This window comes from Sinocyclocheilus anshuiensis, unplaced genomic scaffold, assembly GCF_001515605.1.
Source record: "Sinocyclocheilus anshuiensis isolate Anshui unplaced genomic scaffold, SAMN03320099.WGS_v1.1 scaffold286, whole genome shotgun sequence".
Classification (NCBI taxonomy): domain Eukaryota; kingdom Metazoa; phylum Chordata; class Actinopteri; order Cypriniformes; family Cyprinidae; genus Sinocyclocheilus; species Sinocyclocheilus anshuiensis.
In genome coordinates, this window is record NW_015544135.1 from 593,605 (window position 1) to 617,823 (window position 24,219).

General features: G+C 36.5%; 1 protein-coding gene across 1 annotated transcript in view; it reads right to left on the bottom strand.

The window, feature by feature from the left end:
- The window catches only part of LOC107694920 (N-terminal EF-hand calcium-binding protein 2-like), a 119,428-nt gene that overhangs the window by 14,944 nt on the left and 80,265 nt on the right, over positions 1 to 24,219 (bottom strand). The window contains exons 5-7 of the mRNA XM_016494635.1: positions 11,594 to 11,730; positions 11,128 to 11,252; positions 3,261 to 3,340 (exon numbers count right to left, since the gene is read on the bottom strand). Of these exons, the coding sequence (XP_016350121.1) occupies positions 3,261 to 3,340; positions 11,128 to 11,252; positions 11,594 to 11,730 (342 nt within the window). The remainder of the gene's footprint in view (positions 1 to 3,260; positions 3,341 to 11,127; positions 11,253 to 11,593; positions 11,731 to 24,219) is intronic.

The window sequence follows — 24,219 nt, forward strand, 5'->3', positions numbered from 1 at the left end:
TTAGGTCAAAGTAGGTGTAGCATTAGATCAAAAAACACACTCAATTATTTCTATTCAAACAATATTAAAAATCAGAATGAGCTAATAATACTATTGTGTAAAGCATTGTAGTCCATCAGATGAAAGTCAGTAAAAGATCAAACAAGTTTTGAATTAATAAACAGTAACTATGCAGTAACTATTCCATACACTATCGTTCAGAGGTTTGGGGTTGGTAAGATTTTTGAAATGTTTTTAAAAGAAGTCTCTTATGCTCACCAAGGCTGCATTTAATTGACCAAAAATACAGTAAAAACTGTAACACTGATATATATTATTACAATTAAGAGTTTTCTATTTTAATGTTTTAAATGTTATTTATTCCTGTGGTGGGAATGCTGAATTTTCAGCAACCATTATTCCAGTCTTCAGTGTTACTGTCATGATCCTTCAGAAATCATTCTAATATGCTGATTTGATGCTCAAGAAACATTTCTTATTATTATCAATGTTGACAACAGTTGTGCTGCTTAATAATTTTGTGGAAACTGTGATACATTTTTTGAATTCTTTGATGACTAGAATGTTATTAAAATGTTTCTACTGTCACCTCAGATCAATTTATAGCCTCCCTGTTGAATAAACATATTCCTTTCTTTAAAAAAATCATTCTGACCCCTATCTTTTGAACAGTAGTGCATATCAGAAAATAATAATGTTTAAGTTAATTAATTTAAAATGACACTCTTCATGATATTTCTCTTCCTGCATTATAAAATTGATTGTATATGCCTGTATCCTTGTTAATCTGTCTGGACCAAAACCAAAACATTATACAGTACCAGAGGAGTTTCTGCTGCCAAACCCCAGATATCCTCCAATTCATCCCGTCTCACCAGGATTCACCAGGATGTGTCAGACTCAGAACCTCCCTTTCACTGAGAGAGGACTAAACCAGTCGGGTTGGTTTGGCTATTCTTAGCTCCAGCAATAAGAGCCTGCCTGCCAAAAACTCCAGTATTAACTGGGGACTCTATTAGTCCACTGTGCTCAATGTCTATCAGACACACATAATAAAATGACTGAGCGAAGTAGAGAGAGATGGTGAAATAATGGTTAATCAAAAAAGAAAAGTTACATGGATGTTGAGTGAAAAGAATATAATGGTAAAAACAGTCATCTACTAGAGCAGTACTGTGGTTGACAGGTCTGTTTATTGCTTTCTTTGTTTCACCGTATCATTCCTGCCCTTCTTCACTGCTCTCCTGAGCAATGAAAGTAATAACTATAGGAGGAAAAGATTACGGGCTTTGCTAAATGCAATCTGAATCTCCTCTCAGGGCTTTACATATGAATGTGTGTAATTATCAGAGTGTGCATGTGTGTGCATAAGTGGATGTACTGTAAGTGCAGCAGTAACAGAAATTACAGAGCTGTATTTTAGGTACAGGAGGTACAGAAAAGCTGCACAACAAAGTCTTAAGGCCATGACACACAAAGCTGACAGTCAGCGAACATCGGGCCATTGTTGAGCTATTCCAATGCACACAGATTTTCATTAACGACATGGCATATATATCTACAGTGCTGGTTTCCATTTCTCTTTATAAATGATGAACATAGACTATTGCCATTTGCTGACACAGTCATTTCCTCTCACGCAGCCAAAAAACATAGGTGTCTATGTTCGTCATGGTGTGTTCAAGTGCAGCTTTAGCCCAGACGCACACAGCGTGAGGCGACATCACAGTCAGCTTTTGTCAGTGCAAGTTCTTTGTTGTCGTTTTGGTGTGTCACAGCCTTTACTTGCTAACCATCCATTGGACTTATAAAACGAGGAATCAAAGTTTCATCTCTGGGTTTGTGTTTTTAGACCAATGAAAATCCACGTCCCATCTTTCCATATTCAAGTCCCATTTGATATTTACAGGTTACCCTTACACTGCCATTCAAAAGTTTGGGGTTGGTTTTTTTAATGTTTCTAAAAGAAGTCTCTTATACTCACCAAGGCTGCATTTATTTGATAAAAATACAGTAAAAATAGTAATATGGTGAAACATTATTTCAATTTAATATAATTGTTTTCTATTTTAATATATTTTAAAGGGGTGGTTCAGTCTTTTTTTTCTAGGGTTGATTGTGTTTATGGGGTGCCGTCTAATGTGTTAATGCTTCGTTTTTAAAAAAACACATTATTTTTCACATAATTTACCTTTATTCCACACCGCTTTCTAGTCGTGTCCTCTTTTGGAAGGCCAAACAAAGTAGTTTCGCTTTCATAACGAAACACACAGTGCCTTCACGACATGGTGGCGGCGGAAACAATACTACAGCGAGAATCAAACTTACGCCTTCTTTCTTTGTGTGAACATTTGGGCGGCGTTAAAAAAAAAACTTACCCTAAACTTTTGAATGGTAGTATATGTGACATCAGTCATAAGTAGCACGGGTATATTTGTAGCAATAGCCACCAATTAAATTTGTTACCCACCAATGGGTTAAAATTATTGATTTTTCTTTTATGCCAAACATCATTAGCATATCAAGTAAAGATTGTGTTCCATGAACATATTTTGTAAATTTCGTACCGTAAATATATTAAAACTTAATTTTTGATTAGTAATATGCATTGCTAAGAACTTCATTTGGACAACTTTAAAAGCAATTTTCTCAATATTTAGATTTTTTTTTTGCACCCTCAGATTCCAGATTTTCAAATAGTTTTATCTTGGCCAAATATTGTCCTATCCTAACAAACTATACATTAATGGAAAGCTTATTTATTCAGCTTTTTTTTTTCTTTCAAATTTACCCCAGGGTCACATATGAGACGGCCATCAAACATCCACTACTATAATATTTGTTTATAATGACATACTATTTAATCAAATCAAGTTGCATCAAAGTCTTATCAGGTTTATGCATTAAAAAAAAAAAAAAAAATAACTACAACAATGCAGTAACAAGCAAGGCCAATTTACAGACCAGTATAACAGCCCTCACAGCCAACACCTGCCACCCTCTGAAACATATACTCTTTTGTGTTACTTATGTGATATTTCATTTTTATTTGAAACAAATACAAAACACCTTTGAAATCTATGCATTATTATGTTATCAGTTGCCATAAAACCAGAAACTAAGCTATATCTTTCTATATATCTATCTTCATACACTGGATTGCATCTGCACAGGTCTGTGGATTTAGACCTCTTGCTATTATAAGACGCTTCCCAGGAGGAAGCACTTGACCTCTCAGTATTATAAGACGAACCTCTTACCTTATTCTCCAGACGTCCAATCAGCTCAGCCAGTCGGTTGATCTGTGTCTCAAGTCCTTCTTTTCTCACCTCCACAGCTCCTGACAGAGACAGAGAGGCACAATGCATAATTTGCAGATAGTTCCAGCAATGTTTTACTCTTCCAGGCACCTGAAACCTCATCTCAGAGTGGCTGTCATAGCAATGCGACAGAGCGAATCAAATGTTCATACACTATTACTGAGCTCAAGTTATTACAAAGATTATAATGGACGTTTACACTTCTTTGCAAACTGTTTTGAGTTTTTACACATCAAAAGGCGTTCGTTAGGGCAGATGTCACATATAAAAAAAGTACTGAAAAGTACTACCACGTTTTTTTGGAATTGTACCCGTAGTATTACCATCTGATGCCACGGTACCGCAACTGCGAATGATAAGTACAGTATTGTTTTCACAGAAAAACAAAAATGGAGAGTGATTAACATGATTTCCACCCTTCCTTTCTTTCTTTTATGCAATGACAGATCCTATTAATGAGGGAAAAGGTTTTCCTTCCTTTGAAATCAGCCCCACTTGAGGTGCCAAACCAATTAGACTCTAACACCTCCCTTGTGTTGATGAGACCAGCATAACGGGGAGGGGAGACACTTTGGAACACATTAACTGTTACCATAGCAATAGTGGGACCAAGTGAACAGGGTCTGAAACCTTTTAAAGGCATAACGAGATGGTCACTAAATCAGTATATCAACATTGAACTGAGACCAGTTTGAGGTTTTCTAAAAATAAGTAATATTAGGGAATACTGTAGCACAGCATTCTGTGAAACATACATCAGATAGAACATGTACATAAAATCAGCACAGAAAATGCTAAGTTTGCAATTCTGTAAGGCCAGAACCATACAGGATTACAACGTTCAAATGACATGTCTCCATTATTCTTCATATGAGCAGCAGTAGAGCAACAGACATTTCTTCACTCATACAGTAGAAGTCTAGAATGGATGAAGATAATCTGGGAGTCTTGCCACATGGTCTTCCTGCTTATGAGACTGTCATGTTAATTAGCTTGGGCACTTTAGCCACGACATACTGACTTGGAAAGAGCATCAGTTCAGACTCCAGTCAGGACCAAGCTGGGCCGAACCCAAACCTTTCCCTGACCACCTGCTCCTTCCAGATTTAGTCCTGTCAAATGAATGACATGCCAATATGGTATCTATGGTAAAATTGGAAAAAGTCTTGCTTAGTTTGAAACGTTATGAAACACAATGACTCTCTGAAGAAAAATCTCAGCAAGCAAAGCAAAAAGGGCAAACTTAAGGTGAGACACTACAGGCACAACAGGGTTTTTCATTCATTGGTCAATGGCTTTTCATAAAGTGCTGTTTCAAACTAGTGCAAAGAAAATATTCAAAATACACTTTTAAGTGTTGTTTTTATCACACTTTATCCATTTCAATTACAAGGAATATCTTTAAAGGAGTCAAAAATCTCCACTTATATATATCTATCCATATTCTAAAGGTTTTTACAGAAGGATTCATTTATAATTTTTCTGATTTTATACAGCATTTTATCCCAAAAAACTGTGGAAAAAAAGCATTTTTTCCCTAGCTGTTGACAGTGGCTATTTTTCCAGCTAAATACAGTGTTCAGATTTCTGTTATGAAAATGTATGCAAATTAATGCATATTTAATTAGATAATGTATCATTTGCATATTTATCATATGACGTTGCTAAAAAAAACATTATTTTGTGTATTTGGTGTAATGAAATGTGTTTATGCGGTTTAAGGTTCATGGGCGGCGTTATGCAAATCTTCCCACATCGTGACGTAGACATGTGGGAGCGAGTTTGAATGAGGCGTTTTAGGAGGGCGTGGACGAGTCTTAACTTTTATAAAGAATATCTCTTTGGGTTTGAGACTTTAGTCTTTGCAACTTTAGGGATCTTTTCTATGCACGAACAGCTTGTAACACTCCAAAGAGAAAGGAAAACTTGAAATCGCATCATATGACCCCTTTAATGTAATAAATCAGCGGGGGTAGTATGGTAATATCTATTAGTTAATTTTTTTTTTATCCTATTGACAATATGCCTAGATTGTCCAAAATAACATTGTTTCTATTAGTGCTACTGTTCTTATCCTACAAACTTCATGTTATTACATGTCTTACATGATATCAATTTAGTGGTCAATTTAGTGATAATTATTGGTAAGTTTTTTATTATTAATCATTATTTTATCTACTGATAATGTTATGGCCGCTAACGAATAAAAGGCAGATATTGAAATTTGATTAAACTTTTTTGTCTAAATGAATTAAAAATAATACATAAAAAAGAAAATCAACCATTTTAAATGCTACAAGTGAATTCAGGCACTACAGCATTACAAATGTAATCTAAATTAGGGGAAATGTGCACGCACAATTAAATATCCAATATTGGTAATCTAGTATCAGAAAGAATCACCATATATAATCATTGAATTGTAGGAATCAAACCTATAGCACTGAGACTGTGTGTGTGTTTGTGCAACATGAGCAGAAATAAGGTGGAGAGCAGACTGAGAGAAGGAAAGCAATTTGAGAAAAGCCTGTGATTGACTGATGGGAGAAAAAGTGCCATGTGTAAAGCAAGTCTCGCAGAAGTATTGATCAATATTCTCATCCCGGTGCTCATAAACTACAGCTTGGACAGCACGCTCCAATCACGCCTCTCCCTGCCGGAGCTGACAGCTAGAATGGCGCTTTTATTGTGAGCCGAGTCAGCTTTATCAGTGTGTAGGGGAAATTTAAAACTAGTGCCAGTGTTTGAACGTCACCCATAAAACACACCTCTTCGATTCAGCACTGCGGTGTCACTTGAACAATATCGGCATATTGGACAGGCCGACTTTACAATAAAAGTGAGTGAGAGGACAATTGAAATCTATATTAATTACCGTCAATAAGGAGTGTGCATGTCAATAGTTTCCCTTTACAGCTTTTTGTCCTGAAATGTCAAATGGCATCTAACACACCTACTGAAATGCAGACACACTAAGATCAGACTCCAAATAAGCTCTGGATCTGTTCGAATGATAAATCCACAGCAACAGAAATGTCTGTATTGCTTGGCTGATTTGGAGAAATTGACTGCATGACTATTCTATTAGCACTGAGAGGAAAGTGAGATGGGCATTTCAAAAAGAATCCTATATTGCCTTTCTCTGTGATACAGAAAAAAAGAAAAACACTAGAATTAATTTGCTATCGTGTCTCCAGGCGCACTCTAACTCCTTTTTCAAACTAAAACTCGGGAACGCTTTGAGGAAGACCTTTTTTCCACCCTCTCCTCATTAAAGACTCACACATTTCTTCAGTTGCATCATGCATACGAGACTGTCGAGAGCGTGTGGTATGTGCTGACTTGGCACATGAATGGCGTTGTGTTGTTTTAGTGTCTCTTCAGAGCGGTTTCATAACCAACTCACTGGAGCTCAGGCCCAAATCTCATCAGTAATGGAAATGTGGAGTTTGTTGATACAGAGAGCCCATGGGAAAGCCTGTGAAACCACATCTTTGACAGACTTTAACTTTGCCTTTGGCTATTAGATGGCACACAGAATGGTAAATGCGGATGTTTTGCGTGATAATGCAGTTGGCCACCAAGTGTGCACCACAAAAGAGATCCTTACCAAACAGATTTATGCAATGTTTGGAAAAACAAACCCCATGATGAACAGAAGCAATAAAGCAATGCGCCAAATAGACCATTAAGTCCTCAAGTAAACCTCCACTAAAAAACTGCAGGAAAATAGTATTGAAAATGTGGCGCCTCTTATCTATGTGCCAATTGTTCTAATGGAGGTAATATTACTAAAAGTCAGTCTTTTCCTCTCACAGACCCTGGCTGAGGAACAGCTATCTAATCTCAATGGAGATTTCCCTGAGATTTCCACTATGTCTCCATTCCCTTGTGAATCACTCATTGATACTCTGGCAGTAAAGTATTTTTAGGCATTTTAAGGTATCATAGGTGAGGTACAAAATGAACCCTAGTAAAAATACTACTGGTATTACAAAATATAAAAAGTATAAAAAAATACAAAAAACTGGTATACTTAAAGTCTGCAAAATTGGACTAATTTTGTACTTAGTGCACTTTAATTGTGCAGAAGTCCAACTAAAGATATACTTACGTATATTTGCGCTAAAGTGGAACTATTGCAAGTATACTTAAGTACACTTTAAATATCTTGTGTTTAAAGACCGATATTATTCAAAGATCATACAATCCTCATCATTAGTGACAATTAAACACATTTTAGGCTTAATATTAAGAAATGTGCATTTTGCATAAGTAGCACTCCCAATAAAGTTTAATTATAATTTTAATATCAGTAAGTCTCGAGCAATATGTCAGTAAATATGTTAATAGATTTGAACTATACTTAGTATGAAATAAATGTATTTTAAATACATTACTTTTTTACTAGGGTAGGCAGTTTAATTTTGCTGTCTTTTAAGATACCTATTTTTAGCCAAATTCACATGACAAGGCAAAGACAAAGACAAGGCAATCCCAGAATGTGACATGCTCATTACAAAAACAGTACAACAAAGATGGTGGACAAGGTGAAAGAAATGATTACAACAAATAAATAATAATGATAATTTGAAAAAGTATTGTCGAACATACTTTGTGTAACATGTGAACAGTATAATATATATAAAAAATATTATTTTAGCCAATATTTAGGTGTGCTACTGTTCAAAAGTTTGGGGTCAGTATGATGTTTTGTTTTTTGTTTTTGTTTTTTGAAAGAAATTAATACTTGTATTCAGCAAGAAGGATCAAAAGTGACAGTAAAGAGACTTATAAAGTTACTAAAGATTTCTATTTCAAATTAATGCTGTTCTTTTGAACATTGAAATGTTTGTTGAGCACTAAATCCGTATATTAGAATGATTTCTGAAGGACCATGTGACACTAAAAAATAATTAATGCATAAATAAATGCAGCCTTGTTTACCATGAAAGACTTCTATTAAAAACGTCTCAGGTTACTTATGTAACCATGGTTCCCTGAGTAGGGAACGAGACACTGCGTCCTCTAGGTTTCCCCATAGCGACCCCTAGAGGATGCAGTTCGAAGTTCCCATGAAAGGGAAACATATCGACCACAAACTTTTACACTTTATAATAAAGTTCTTAAACTTTTTTATTTTATTTTATGCTTACTCTGCTGTAGAAGGCAGCTGTCTGTGTAGGTAGCAGACAGCAATACAGTTCACTAGGGTTTGGAACAGATCTTGTAATGTAATGTAAATGACAAAACAAATTAGAGGTTTCTTGGAAAAGAACTCTCAGGCGTATGAGGTAAGAACCAACCGTTTCACCATAACCTTGCTCAAAAAGTCTCATCACAGCTGGTTCTGCTCACATAAACAGATGCATGCTGCATTTATGCTGATGCTTGGAGACATTCAGTAGGTAGAAGTCACTTTGCAAGTTTTGTGTGGCCGGAGTAATTCCAGATTTACATTATTTCAGACTTGAATTCTAGTAATGCATCTACTGCATAAATACATACTTAACCCTATAAAGTCTACTCTATCATATTTGATACACACATTTTAAGGCCTCAAAATTATCAACATGATCAAAAACACAACATTCTACATGCCTTCTGTCATCTGCCTGACACAGTACTTTAGACTTTTTTTTAGCCTTTTATTATAATTGTAAAACTGTCCACTAGATTGTGGGACACATGTGTTGTTGCTAAGAAATCTGTCCTGGATTTTTAAAGTAAATTTAAGAAAAACCTTTATATTGTTAGATTAAGGTTATATAGTAAGGTTAAATTTCAAGGTGAACACTTACTAGACTGAAGCAACTTAGATTTACTTGATTATCCTTACATCATTTTTTAGAAAATTCATGTTAAAATGTGAGTATCAAATATGATACAGCAGGCTTCTGAGGAACAGTTATTTGATTAAGACAGCTAATAACAGTTATTCAATAAAGAAACACTCCAAATAAAGTTGAATTATAATTTTGTATCAGCAAGTCTTAAGTGATATGTCAATAAACATGTTAATGGATTTGAATTATACTTAGTATTTTAAATAAATTATGCCATAGTTTTTTGTTTTTTTTTACTAGGGTGATCACCTCACCTGCACCTGTGTTGATGTTCCTCATGCTGTCCTTTGAAGTGACTCTGTTGTTGGGAGGATAATCTGGCACCGGGGTTTCATAGCGCCTATCTGGGACGCGTGGGCTGCTCTTACTGGGGTAGGATCTAGGTCATAACAGGGAGAACAAGGACAAGGAATACAGATGATTAAAATGTTTAACTGAAATCAACTAAACAGTATTTAATTTAATTAGAAATAGTCTTTTTTTACAAATCATTTTTAAATGTATGATGGCAGCAAAATTTTCATCCATTTTTAATCCCATACCCGGGTGAGATCCCAAATCTGCTCTCTTATTATTAATGTCCACAAGCCATTTGAATCCTGCAATTACTGTAATGTAATCATAAAGCATTTGCTAAATTGAAAGTCTACTTTACTTATGGATACACTAGAGGACGCAGTTCGAAGTTCCCATGAAAGGGAAACATATCGACCACAAACTTTTACACTTTATAATAAAGTTCTTAAACTTTTTTATTTTATTTTATGCTTACTCTGCTGTAGAAGGCAGCTGTCTGTGTAGGTAGCAGACAGCAATACAGTTCACTAGGGTTTGGAACAGATCTTGTAATGTAATGTAAATGACAAAACAAATTAGAGGTTTCTTGGAAAAGAACTCTCAGGCGTATGAGGTAAGAACCAACCGTTTCACCATAACCTTGCTCAAAAAGTCTCATCACAGCTGGTTCTGCTCACATAAACAGATGCATGCTGCATTTATGCTGATGCTTGGAGACATTCAGTAGGTAGAAGTCACTTTGCAAGTTTTGTGTGGCCGGAGTAATTCCAGATTTACATTATTTCAGACTTGAATTCTAGTAATGCATCTACTGCATAAATACATACTTAACCCTATAAAGTCTACTCTATCATATTTGATACACACATTTTAAGGCCTCAAAATTATCAACATGATCAAAAACACAACATTCTACATGCCTTCTGTCATCTGCCTGACACAGTACTTTAGACTTTTTTTTAGCCTTTTATTATAATTGTAAAACTGTCCACTAGATTGTGGGACACATGTGTTGTTGCTAAGAAATCTGTCCTGGATTTTTAAAGTAAATTTAAGAAAAACCTTTATATTGTTAGATTAAGGTTATATAGTAAGGTTAAATTTCAAGGTGAACACTTACTAGACTGAAGCAACTTAGATTTACTTGATTATCCTTACATCATTTTTTAGAAAATTCATGTTAAAATGTGAGTATCAAATATGATACAGCAGGCTTCTGAGGAACAGTTATTTGATTAAGACAGCTAATAACAGTTATTCAATAAAGAAACACTCCAAATAAAGTTGAATTATAATTTTGTATCAGCAAGTCTTAAGTGATATGTCAATAAACATGTTAATGGATTTGAACTATACTTAGTATTTTAAATAAATTATGCCATAGTTTTTTGTTTTTTTTTACTAGGGTGATCACCTCACCTGCACCTGTGTTGATGTTCCTCATGCTGTCCTTTGAAGTGACTCTGTTGTTGGGAGGATAATCTGGCACCGGGGTTTCATAGCGCCTATCTGGGACGCGTGGGCTGCTCTTACTGGGGTAGGATCTAGGTCATAACAGGGAGAACAAGGACAAGTAAACATGTTAATGGATTTGAATTATACTTAGTATTTTAAATAAATTATGCCATAGTTTTTTGTTTTTTTTACTAGGGTGATCACCTCACCTGCACCTGTGTTGATGTTCCTCATGCTGTCCTTTGAAGTGACTCTGTTGTTGGGAGGATAATCTGGCACCGGGGTTTCATAGCGCCTATCTGGGACGCGTGGGCTGCTCTTACTGGGGTAGGATCTAGGTCATAACAGGGAGAACAAGGACAAGGAATACAGATGATTAAAATGTTTAACTGAAATCAACTAAACAGTATTTAATTTAATTAGAAATAGTCTTTTTTTACAAATCATTTTTAAATGTATGATGGCAGCAAAATTTTCATCCATTTTTAATCCCATACCCGGGTGAGATCCCAAATCTGCTCTCTTATTATTAATGTCCACAAGCCATTTGAATCCTGCAATTACTGTAATGTAATCATAAAGCATTTGCTAAATTGAAAGTCTACTTTACTTATGGATACATTCATGTCCTAATGGACATATATGTTGATGAATGGGACAAGCTCTATTTCTCACCCCACTGATGAATGCTGCTCATCAATGGCATCCACAGCACTCTCTACAGAGTTCAGCAGAGACTGGATCTGATTGGCTGATTCCTTCAACAGGAAGCGGGTCACAAACTGCTCAACATTAGTTCCACGTTCATATACCTGCAGTGAGTGAGAGAGAAAAAGAGAGAGGACGAGGAGATTGAAGGAGAGAAAACAGATAAGAGCACATCAGGACTTTACTGAGGATCTTAAGCATGTATATTTGACGAAGTTCTGTTTGAGAAACTCTAGTGAACTTTGCCCCAGCTTTAAGTACAACATCCAGAGGTGCAAATCTCCTGAGGGACCCGGGGGATGAACATGTCTGGAATGAGCTCAAAGAAACAAGAAAAACAAGATGCAGTTCATGTAGGCAAAAGCTCAAGGCGAGTTAAGTTCTGAAAGCTCGTAATGGTATTGGACATTAGAGGAGCCAACACTCATTGATCTGGTGACATTTTGACCACTTACCCAAACACTCAAGGTCTGTTTTACACCGTAGAGGCATAATGTCACACAAGGGTGTTGTGTTGTATTGAAAGAAGTACACTGTGAAGGTGTTAAAGACTATGGCCCTGAACCCGCTTTAGTGCTGGACTTTAAGCATTATTATTGTACATATAACCCATAGATTCTGTCAAACGCTCCCAGCAGCCACTGTGGAGTCTCAGTTTAGAGGTTTGCAATCTCTCAACCACAAATGTCTCATCTTTTTTTTGCGATTTCCTCTTATATTCTTGATTGCTGTCCTATCTAGATATTGTCATGGTGGCAAAAACCCACAATAAAGCAACTCTCTTGTGTAGCAGCCAAGACTCAAATCCTGGGCATTGTAAAAAACGAGTAAACAGCTAGTCTTTCGCTTGCTCAGTCATTGTCCATTGGCACTGATATTATGCACTGATTTGCAGAAAGATCGTCATGGTCAGCGTTTTAACCAACCCCGGCCTTCACTACTGATCGCAATTGAATATCTAAATGGAAAGGTAGCATTGACAAGGGAGTAAAATTGGACTGCAATCCTGGCCTCTGTAAGGTATCTCATAAATTATGCCGCATTGCCAATGCAGACTTAGGATGACTGTGTATAAAAGACCATAATAGAAGGAGTAATAAAGAAACTGGGAGCACTGACAGTCTGTAGTGCTCCGTCATTCCAAGAAAACAAATTAAGTGAGTGAAGGAGAGGGGTGAAGTGTGGAGTTGTGTAGCCTAGTAGTTAAATTTAAGGGCTGGAAATGAAAAGCTTGCAGGTTTGATCAGTGGCGGCTCGTGGGTTTTAAAATAGAGGAGGCACACTAATTGTATTGGTCTGGGATCCCTGCCGATTATTATTATTATTATTTGCTTAACCACTTTAAAATGGCTTTTTGGTTGCTTTTAGTCAGAAAACGTAAAGAAAACGACATACATACAGCAAGATAATATAATTTCACTTACCTGGCCTATCACTTGAAGAAAACATCCATCCCGTCTTAAAAGTCTGCGTTAAAAGAGAGCTGCCTGTTGCGCCATTTAATTAAGCCGACTGCTGTAGCCTATATCCAGCTCAGACTGTTTTCCCTAAATTTGTGTGTATATATATATATCTTTATATACTCTTTATCTTTACATACAGGTTTGGAATGACATGAGGGCGAGTAAATTATGACAGAATTGTCAGGTTAGGGATGCACGATATATCGGTACCAACTCTATAACTGATTATTTAATATTCATTCATCTAATACTCCCTTAAAATTAATATTTAAAATCACTAATAATAATAATAACACTGTTAAATGTAATCTTACACAAATCCCTAAATGACTATCCATTTAGTGTTGCCTAAATTCAATTGTAGCATTTAAAATAATTTTTAGTGATTTCATTTTTAAAAAAGTAGTATTTAATATGAGCAATATATTGCTTATCAACAATAACATCAACAATAACATAAAAACAATTAATGATATTTATATAATTACAATATGTATATAGGCCTAATTATAATAATTAATAATAATTAAATTAATTTAGTATCATTTATATATTATTAGTTTTTTTATATTTTGAATCAGTTTTTATTTTATATTTTCCATTTTAATTTTAGTCAAAGTCTTTTTTGTGTTTTTGTCATTTTTAATTAGGGATGTGACGATTAACTGCGAGCCGGTTGAAAATCGATTCAAATATGTGATGATTCAAATCAGTTGAAATGCCAAACAGCGTATATATTGTGTCTATATAGTATCTATATAGTTATAGGCAGTTTACATCAAGTTAAACTAAATTAAAATAAGTAATGTTTTTAAACTTTTTTTCCAATTAACAAACATTTTTCAATAGTTTATTTTAGTTTCAGTTTTAGTTTTAGTTAACTAATAACCCTGATACCCTTTAACCCTGTTTCCTAATCTAATTTTTTGTGACATTGCATTAAAAAGTTGCATAAAAACTGTGGTGACAAATAAACCATTTTTTTGTCATGCCCACCTGCCTGAACAAGGAGCCTCCAGGTGGTGTTGATGGCGGCTGGGTAGACTCCGAATGATTTATGCTAACGGTATGCCAGGTCAGCGGCTCTGCACTGCGCTTTAGTGCCAACGAGGGCCTTAACACACATCAGCAAGTATGGAGGCAGGGCTTACTGTCCAGGCCAAAATAAACAGGACTTCTCAACATAACTGGCAAAACAAATAACTTTTCAATCCTGCAAAATGCTTTATCCAAATAACAGCAATGATGACGTTAGAAGTAAATCAGGCAGAAAAACAAATAACCTGAAGATATCTATACAAATCAAAACTATATAACCGTGACAGGCCTTTAATGAGGTATAATTGAATTTTCAGGACAACACCATGCTTGGAGCGAATCTAATGATTTGTTGCCCAGACTGCATGAGTGCATAAGGATATGGCGTTTAAACCTCGTTGTCATGAAATATTCATTCTTCTCTATTATGGTTCCAACGACACATATACCCAACCACAAATGTACAAATGGTCTGTCACCCTTCTGTAAAATATGCTCTAGGCACTTCTGAAAGTGTGACTGATAAGGTGAATTACTGAATAACAATGAGTGACATACTGGACAAAAGCATCCCGAGACACCTGCGCTCAAACCGAGACCTAAATAGTCAAGAAGAGCATTATATGTGATGCGCAAAAACAGGTTTTCCACAAATTAAACAATGGCACATACAAGATGAAAATACCATCAGGGTCTGAGGAGAAGCTTGTGAGGAATTATCTAATAATTAGAGATTTTCCACAGAATATATGGCACCTTTGGTAAAAAAAAATAAAATGAAAGCGCTGACACATAACATTTTTTGTGTTTTGTGGAGCAAGCATTAAATGTAATAAGCATGACAAATACAGACAAATGGATAGTACTGCCACTAATGCAATATTTCATAGTTCAAAGGAAAACTGGGTATAAAGAAACCCTCATATCAAGCTTAATAACCAATGCCAGTCATTTTAATCAGCCATCGGCAAAGGAACCCCAGAATAAAATGGCATATTATAGTGGGACAAGTAATTTGACTGATTTGTCCCAGCCTCTTTAAACGCAATTTTGCATATCACAAAATGTTGTTGCTAAGAAACATATTGACTGCTGTTGCTAGGATACGATTAATTGGCTCATGTCTGAACAGAGAATGTCTAGTGTGTTTTTGCCTTAAAATAGATAAAAGCTTACAGCTATACTAACATATTTACAAAAAAAAAAAAGTAAAAGTCACACCCTTGTATTTGTTGTCAAGGCTGGCTGATAAAGATACAGAGATACTGTGCCAGATAATTATACAACATACAAGCATCTGTTCATCTCCATTATATTATCCAATATATTAAATTGCTATGTATCACTTTTTTCATTTGAGTGTTACCATAACAGTAATTATTGATCCAGTCTACATTTTAAACTTTACAACCATCCTTTTTTTATTTTTGAAAGCTGGATTTTACCATTATATTTTAGATATATTATAAAAGTTATTTTAATAAATGTGTTAAATATATTATTTGTAATATGCAGTGCTGCATAGCTACTAAACTAAACAGAATGTTATTTTTAAATAAATAAAATATTAAATTTGACACACTGGGGAGTTACTCAAGTGAAGTTATTTTGCCCTTCCATGCCTTCCATATAGACTATTTAAAATAAATGTAATATGAAATATATTAAATTTAATTCACAAATACTTTGAGAAAAAATCCAGATCATCATCCACAGTCTCTGCTGCTTCTTGTTCTCCAAGTGCCAAATGAAAGAGGGTTAAACAGTTCTCTACAATAAGCCGAAAGGGTAACCAACGCTCCCAAAATTACAGAGCACAACAGAGGCAGGCAAAGGTTTTCTCCCACCTACAGTCTAAACCTGCGGCTCAACCTAGTTAGACAAAGCTTCCGAGAATTGAGAGAAGAGATTCAATCACAATCGCATTAACCAAGCCTGAAAACAGAAGTCATGGCATAATGCAGTTATTCAGCCAGGGACACATCCATTCACAGGCCTAAAATCACTGTTGCTGAGACTTTACAAAACCAGGATTAAATCCCAGTCTGGTAGAAAATGAAGAGATGAGAACACAGACTTCCTATTGTAGAAGAAGGATGATTGAGCTGTGCCTCCATTATTGTCTGAGAGTGTGTGGGAAATGGGTTGTTCAATGCTACAAGATAAAGACTTACAATTTGATTTCTGCTGTTCGCTGCAGGTATCTCAATCATCTTTCAGTGTGATGCTGAAGATTTATCTAACTTTGGGCATCACAGTTTCCCCAAGCCTTTTGGGAGGCTTCCATCTGTTCCAGCCACCGCACCGCATTTTCACTTTCATCTCCCCTAGAGAGAACAGTTTAACCCTGAGTCCTTTGACAGACTTAGAGTTGGGATTTTATCCTTTAAGAACAGATAAAATGTGACACTGCAGCTGTGAAAGGCAGAGAATGTATCCTTTTAACAGACGTATAGTCACGCAATCAGCTATTTTATGTTTCTTTGACCCCTCTGCAGTACAATCTGACTGGAAGGTTGAACGTACATTTCAAGATTGTTCTTCCTAGTATTCCTATGAGAAAAACATCAATTTCACCTTTTAAATGCAAGACACACATGGTCTCTTTTTTAAGCCTATGCAATGCAGTGATCAATGTGAGCAATAATCTTTTTCAACTTGCTTGGTTGAATTACGGATCAAGATAAATAAAATGTTCTCAGTAACTTAAATTCAGTTGATTTAGTCATGCTGGCAGGAAGCATAAACAGCAAAACCATTTAGTAATAAAAAAGAACAATATGCAGAGCCACACAACAATAATCTTCATTGCCAAATATCCATATCCCCATGTGGAAGAATTTACTTAAGAGAAAGCACCATATCGCAGATCTTTATTCACAAACCTTATTAGATCGGATCACTAACTACATGTCAATCAAATACTCTGTGGGTTTGACCTTTATGGGTTTGACATTTAGATTCCTGAGGGCATCTCTAGAGGATAGGCTTCATGGCAGGCTTATAGGGGAACTTGTATAAATAAGTTAATTCTAGTTTACCTTAGAGAGCGCACAACAACAACAACAACAACCAGTGAACTTGAAAGTGCAAATCTTTATTCACACCCCACAGGCAGTGGGAGGCATCTGAGAACAATGTTATTCTCAAGCTGCAGCCACCACCAGCAAACATGCACAGGGCTTCTAATTATAATCGCCTCTTGCTGAGTTTTCCAGGCAATTTTAATCAGGTGGCTTGATGCTGGAGAATTATCATCACAAAGACAGGACTTGGTGTAACAGTGACGGTCTTTACTTTCGACGCAGAGGAAACACAGGTCCACTGATCTATGTCACGGTGGGAGCGTTTCATAACCACACTGATTGAGACAGCAGTCGGGAAATCTAGTGCTCCAGCTGTGTTTCAATTGTGCCCACCTCTTTAAGCCATAATGGTGATGAGGCAAGTAATACAGTGTTCAAACCCAAACCATCATCAGTGTCTTATTCAGCCATCTCTTCTTGATCCACACAATTCATGAGATAAAATGACGCAGGTTACTGTCAGTGAAAGAATGGTTCACGCTATCTATCATAATTTACTCATGTCGCTGCAAACTTGCATCACTTACTTTCTCCCGCAGAACACAAAAAGAGTAATTTTGGAGATGCTAGTTCCTCTTTTCCATGCAATTACAATGAAAAGCACCCTAAATGTATCATAAAAGTAGCCCATATGTCTTTATGACATGAAGTAATTTTTCTTCAACAGATTAGATTTTGAGAAATTTAGCATTACATCACCTGCTCACCAATGGATCCTGCGCAGTGAATGGGTGCCGTCAGAATGAGCGTTTAAACGGCTGATAAAACATCACAGTAATCCAAAAGTAACCCACACGACTCCAATTGATCAATTAATGCCAAGTGAAAAATAGTGTGTTTGTAATAAATTCATCATTAAAACCTCTGTCCATAATATTGCTTCTCCGGTGAAAAAATAATGTGGTCTGAATCAGGAGAGAAATATGCACAGATGCATTGGTAATGCTAACCAAACCTGTTCCAAACATATGGACACTTTTTGGGTGTTTTTGCAACCTTTTTGAAGCTTAAAAACTATAAAGTATAAACACACAGAAAAAAAGGGGTTTAAAATTGTACCTTTATAATACGTAATACGTACCCTTAAGGTACTAATATGTACCTATTAGGGGTAAAAAAGGTACAAATATGTCCTTTTAAGGGTACTGCTCCAGGGACAAGCTGTTGTACCTCAAAAGCTACAATTCTGGCCCCTTATTTTTCTGTGTGAACTTAAATATGAACCAGTCACATAAGCCGCTATGTTAAGACTGCGTCTTAAGAACTACCAACTAGTAGCTAGCCAAGAGGTAATCAGACTTACTTTTTGGATTCAAATTAGACCGTTCTCCCTTTTTATAACCGACTTGAAAAAGTTATGACCAGTCTTAAAGAAAAAAAAATTAGATGACTATCTTTTTAAGACTAGTCTAAGCGGTTTATGCAACCGGTCCTATTTCTCTAATTTGTGTTCAATGGAAGAGAGAAAGTCTTGACAGAAGTTTTATTTTTTAATTATTCATTTTACGCCACAGTACAATAAACAGGAGGAGGAAGGGCCACTCATAGACGTCGTTCTTCACACAGGCAGTGAATTTCACCAGCGATGACGCTTAATGAAAAGCTGTGTAAGATTCGGGCAATAGAGTTCATGATTCTCCAGTCATAAAATGCAGTCAGAGACAAACAACTAGGGCTGTGGACTGCACTTCATCATAAAATGCAGCAGCAGAGAGATTTATAGAAGGAGCCTCAGAAGTTTAATGAACAAGTGAGGACAAGTGCTGTGGCCGCACTTAGCTCTCGCAGGGCAGGCGCAGGGCCCACCGTTGTGCTAGAGCGCATGGGCACAGGCTGCGATTCACACACTAGCAGTGGAGAGATGAGTCTCAGGACAGTAATGAATGACAGACGGGAGTTCTAGTAAAATGCCTGGAGCTTCACATGCCTGTGAAATTACCAGTTCACACCACCGATACAGGAAAGGGTTCGAGATGGCAATAGTGGAACATATTGGAAGGGCGGCAGCAATCTGCTTACTGTTTAAATCAGCGGTGCACCTAAATGAAAATTCTTGGATGGAACTGAAAAACAAAACTGAGGGTACACTAAGCCGGAAACCAAGTGTCTGATTTTTCATTTGCTAGTTTCATTGACTCAATTATTATAATATTGGGTTATTCATCTGTGCCGTCCTGATAGGCATCACTGTGTGAATAGAGGCACAACTGTCAGGGTTAAAATCTAAGTGCTACCAACGAGAGTCATTCGTTTAATGTTCATTAAACTTATTGCTTATTGCATGAATGGAAACAGAATTAATTATAAAAACAGTTATCACTAGCATTGTACACAACCATTAAACATTTGGGGTAGATGACATTTATTTGATCAAAAATACAGTAAAAACATTAATATTGAGAAATATCACAACTTAAAATAACTGCTTTCATTTTAATATATTTTAGAACGCTATTTATGATATTAAAAGTGTATTTATTTATTTATATATATATCAGTCTTCTGTGTCACACGTTTCTTCAGAAATCATTCTAATTTGCTGATCTGGCACTCAAGAAACATTTCTTATTATTATAATATTTCTTAAATTTCTTAAATCTTAAATTAAGAAATATTTTCTTAAATATTTCTTAATCAGAATTATAAAAAAAAACACAATATTTAATAAATTAACTTATGCTCCTCTTTGAATTACAATTCATTAAATACAATTCAAATTCAAAATAAACTTCCTGTGATATGTGGCGAGGTTCTACAATATGTAATTCTGTATTTTGCTGGATTTTCTGTAGAGATTCAATAAATTTCTGTTTTCTGGAGATTCAATAAACCAAGCACTGTATCCCCCGTGACACTTCAGTAAAACAGTGATTAGAATATGAAAAGGTTCCTGTCAACTTATCTACAACAATTCAATTCAGCAGTGATGTTCTGATTCAGTGGTGTTTCCCACTGTTCTCCTCTCATTGTCTTGCTATTACGTCCATGTTGTTGCTGCAAAAACTGTCACTTATCCAGATGCAGATGAAACCATAGGATGTTAATTTAAAATGACTGCCGACTCTGCATCCACTCGAGTGAAATGTAACCAAATTTTAGACCGTTTGGTTCTCTCCGCCATCGTCACTCTATTAAGCGCGAGCTTTCGTGTTGTTCGCGCGCGAGCTCTGTGTACTGCGGCTGCGGGACAGACAGGGACATTTGGCGCATGAGATTGCGAATAACAAAAATGCAGGTAAATGTCTAATATTATCGCAAATTAGAAATGGTTGGTAAGTTAAAATGTGCAAGGTAACGTTTATTTAGCAATAATAAATAGAAAATGTATTTTCTTAATTTCTCCAGTACCGATAGCAGAACCGTTAACGTCAGAGCTTATCGATACTCCAGTCTTTCATAATTTAGCCCCGAGACCGATTAAATACCGGGTTTCGGTACCCATCCCTACTGCCGACAAATGGATTTTAAAGCCACTCTCATGTTGCACAACACTATACTTCAAGTTATGCCAAGCCAGAAAGGAAACGAGTATTTGAAAAGCAATTCCATAACATACGGCAGCTTGGGACATTGAGCCATGGAGGCTCATTAGCACACAGCCTGCTCAAGGATAACATTATGGCAACATGCAGAATCTGAATTCCAGACTCGCCGTCTCATAAATATTCATTCACACTATGGAGTCAGTGGTGTTTCCCACTGTTCTCCTGTCATTGTCTTGCTATTACGTCCATGTTGTTGCTGCAAAAACTGTCACTTATCCAGATGCAGATGAAACCATAGGATGTTCATTTAAAATGACTGCCGACTCTGCATCCACTCGAGTGAAATGTAACCAAATTTTAGACCGTTTGGTTCTCTCCGCCATCGTCACTCTATTAAGCGCGAGCTTTCGTGTTGTTCGCGCGCGAGCTCTGTGTACTGCGGCTGCGGGACAGACAGGGACATTTGGCGCATGAGATTGCGAATAACAAAAATGCAGGTAAATGTCTAATATTATCGCAAATTAGAAATGGTTGGTAAGTTAAAATGTGCAAGGTAACGTTTATTTAGCAATAATAAATAGAAAATGTATTTTCTTAATTTCTCCAGTACCGATAGCAGAACCGTTAACGTCAGAGCTTATCGATACTCCAGTCTTTCATAATTTAGCCCCGAGACCGATTAAATACCGGGTTTCGGTACCCATCCCTACTGCCGACAAATGGATTTTAAAGCCACTCTCATGTTGCACAACACTATACTTCAAGTTATGCCAAGCCAGAAAGGAAACGAGTATTTGAAAAGCAATTCCATAACATACGGCAGCTTGGGACATTGAGCCATGGAGGCTCATTAGCACACAGCCTGCTCAAGGATAACATTATGGCAACATGCAGAATCTGAATTCCAGACTCGCCGTCTCATAAATATTCATTCACACTATGGAGAAACGCAAGGGAGGAAAGAATGAACCTGCTCATTGTTTGTGCATGGCTTTTTTTATCCTGTCCCCAATGCTAGGTATTTAAATCCTCTAACAGGCCAGTAAACAGCCTATATTGTATATGACAAATGTACACAGCAAGTGTATGAGACTGAAACCCTGCACACTAACTGAATCATCAGCAACAACATTCCAATGAGCCCCGAATTAAATTTCCTCCAAGCTTAGTGGTAATGCACCATAGTAGGTTCCAGAAATCTGAGTCTCTGTATACTGCAGATATATGTTCCCGAAAGCATTTCTAGTTTAAGGTCCATGATGCTCTATCTTTTACACTTTTGCACTCTCATATTGTTATTATTATACCCGAGTTTAGACTATAAAGCCAAAAGTATGTACATAGACATCCTATTTAATTAAGATGTTAATGTATGAATGGGACAAAATCTCTGCAAACAACATATGAAAACCCTTCCTGAACAACAACTTGTGTGTATTTGACAGTTTAAGCACAATAAGACATGAAAGAGAACTTAGTTTAGTACTCACATGCCTGTGACAGGCGCTTTCAGTGTGTGTGCTTCAGATGTGTGCGCTCAGAAAACCGTATATAAGAAGTTTAAACTAACATGGTTTAAAACGCATGATTTCAGCGCGATAGACAAAATCAAAACCAAACAGATGTTTTTTTTACAAAGTATTTGAGGTACGAATTGTAAAGGCACAGCCCTATTCTGGAAAAGGGGGCGGGGAGCAGCAGCTCATTTGCATTTAAAGAGACATGCACGAAAACAGCGTGGTTCTGCTTCCACTCAAAATTGCCATCTTCAAAATGATGTAATAAATGATCTGTGGGGTATTTTGAGCTGAAACTTCACAGACACATTTTGGGGACACCTGAGACTTATATTACATCTTGTAAAAAGGGGCATAATAGGTTCCCTTTAAGGTAACAGAGTTCAATTCTTAAATTACAGTAATCAATTTTAAGGCAACGAGTAGAAACATTGTAATGAAATAATCAATAATTTTATTATTTACATCAGTGGTTTTCAAACCTGTCCTGGAGGACCCCCTGCCCTGCACATTTTCTGTCTCCCTAATCAGACACACCCAATTTAGTTCTTGCAGTCTCTACTAACAAGCTGATGAGTGAAATCATGTGTGTTAGATGAGGGAGACATACAAAATGTGCAGGGCTGTGGGTCCTCCAGGACAGGTTTGAAAACCCCTGATTTACATGACAAAACATCTCTAAGAAAACCCAAAGTCACAATATGCCAAGTTCTTTAAGCATGCCATATGATGTTCTCAAAAATAACCCTCAAATGCCATAAGTGGTTTCCAGGGAAACTAGGTAACCGGGGTGACATTGTGCAACCAGAAGCAAATGAGCGCAAGTGAGAGTGACTGAACACAGGAGGTGTGTAATATATGTCTACAATATAACAATGGCCAAACCCCCTCACCTTGGGTCAACATGAAATGAAAGGGGAGAGAAGTAATGTAGCATCTGTGGCTAAGAAAACATTAGTTTCAGGAAATGTCCTTCACCTCTATTTGGGACCTCAGATTTTCACAGCAGGGGTCTATGAGAATCTGTATGTATTGACCAAGCTTTAAAAAAAATAAGGCACAGAGATTAACTTCTCTTTCATCAACCAATATACATGAAAAAAGCCATTTTGGTACAATATATTAGGATATAAACTAAAGTAACAAATAAAGTTTGGAAACTTTAAAATTAGATTTTTTTTTTTTACTTGCATGAAGCACCTGTGTTTAGGGATGCTTCGATCCGCCTTTTTCACCTCCGATACCGATTCAGATACCTAGGGTTCAGTATTGGCCGATACCGATGTTAAAGAGACATGCACGAAAACAGCGTGGTTCTGCTTCCACTCAAAATTGCCATCTTCAAAATGATGTAATAAATGATCTGTGGGGTATTTTGAGCTGAAACTTCACAGACACATTTTGGGGACACCTGAGACTTATATTACATCTTGTAAAAAGGGGCATAATAGGTTCCCTTTAAGGTAACAGAGTTCAATTCTTAAATTACAGTAATCAATTTTAAGGCAACGAGTAGAAACATTGTAATGAAATAATCAATAATTTTATTATTTACATCAGTGGTTTTCAAACCTGTCCTGGAGGACCCCCTGCCCTGCACATTTAGCATGTCTCAAATCATGTGTGTTAGATGAGGGAGACATACAAAATGTGCAGGGCTGTGGGTCCTCCAGGACAGGTTTGAAAACCCCTGATTTACATGACAAAACATCTCTAAGAAAACCCAAAGTCACAATATGCCAAGTTCTTTAAGCATGCCATATGATGTTCTCAAAAATAACCCTCAAATGCCATAAGTGGTTTCCAGGGAAACTAGGTAACCGGGGTGACATTGTGCAACCAGAAGCAAATGAGCGCAAGTGAGAGTGACTGAACACAGGAGGTGTGTAATATATGTCTACAATATAACAATGGCCAAACCCCCTCACCTTGGGTCAACATGAAATGAAAGGGGAGAGAAGTAATGTAGCATCTGTGGCTAAGAAAACATTAGTTTCAGGAAAT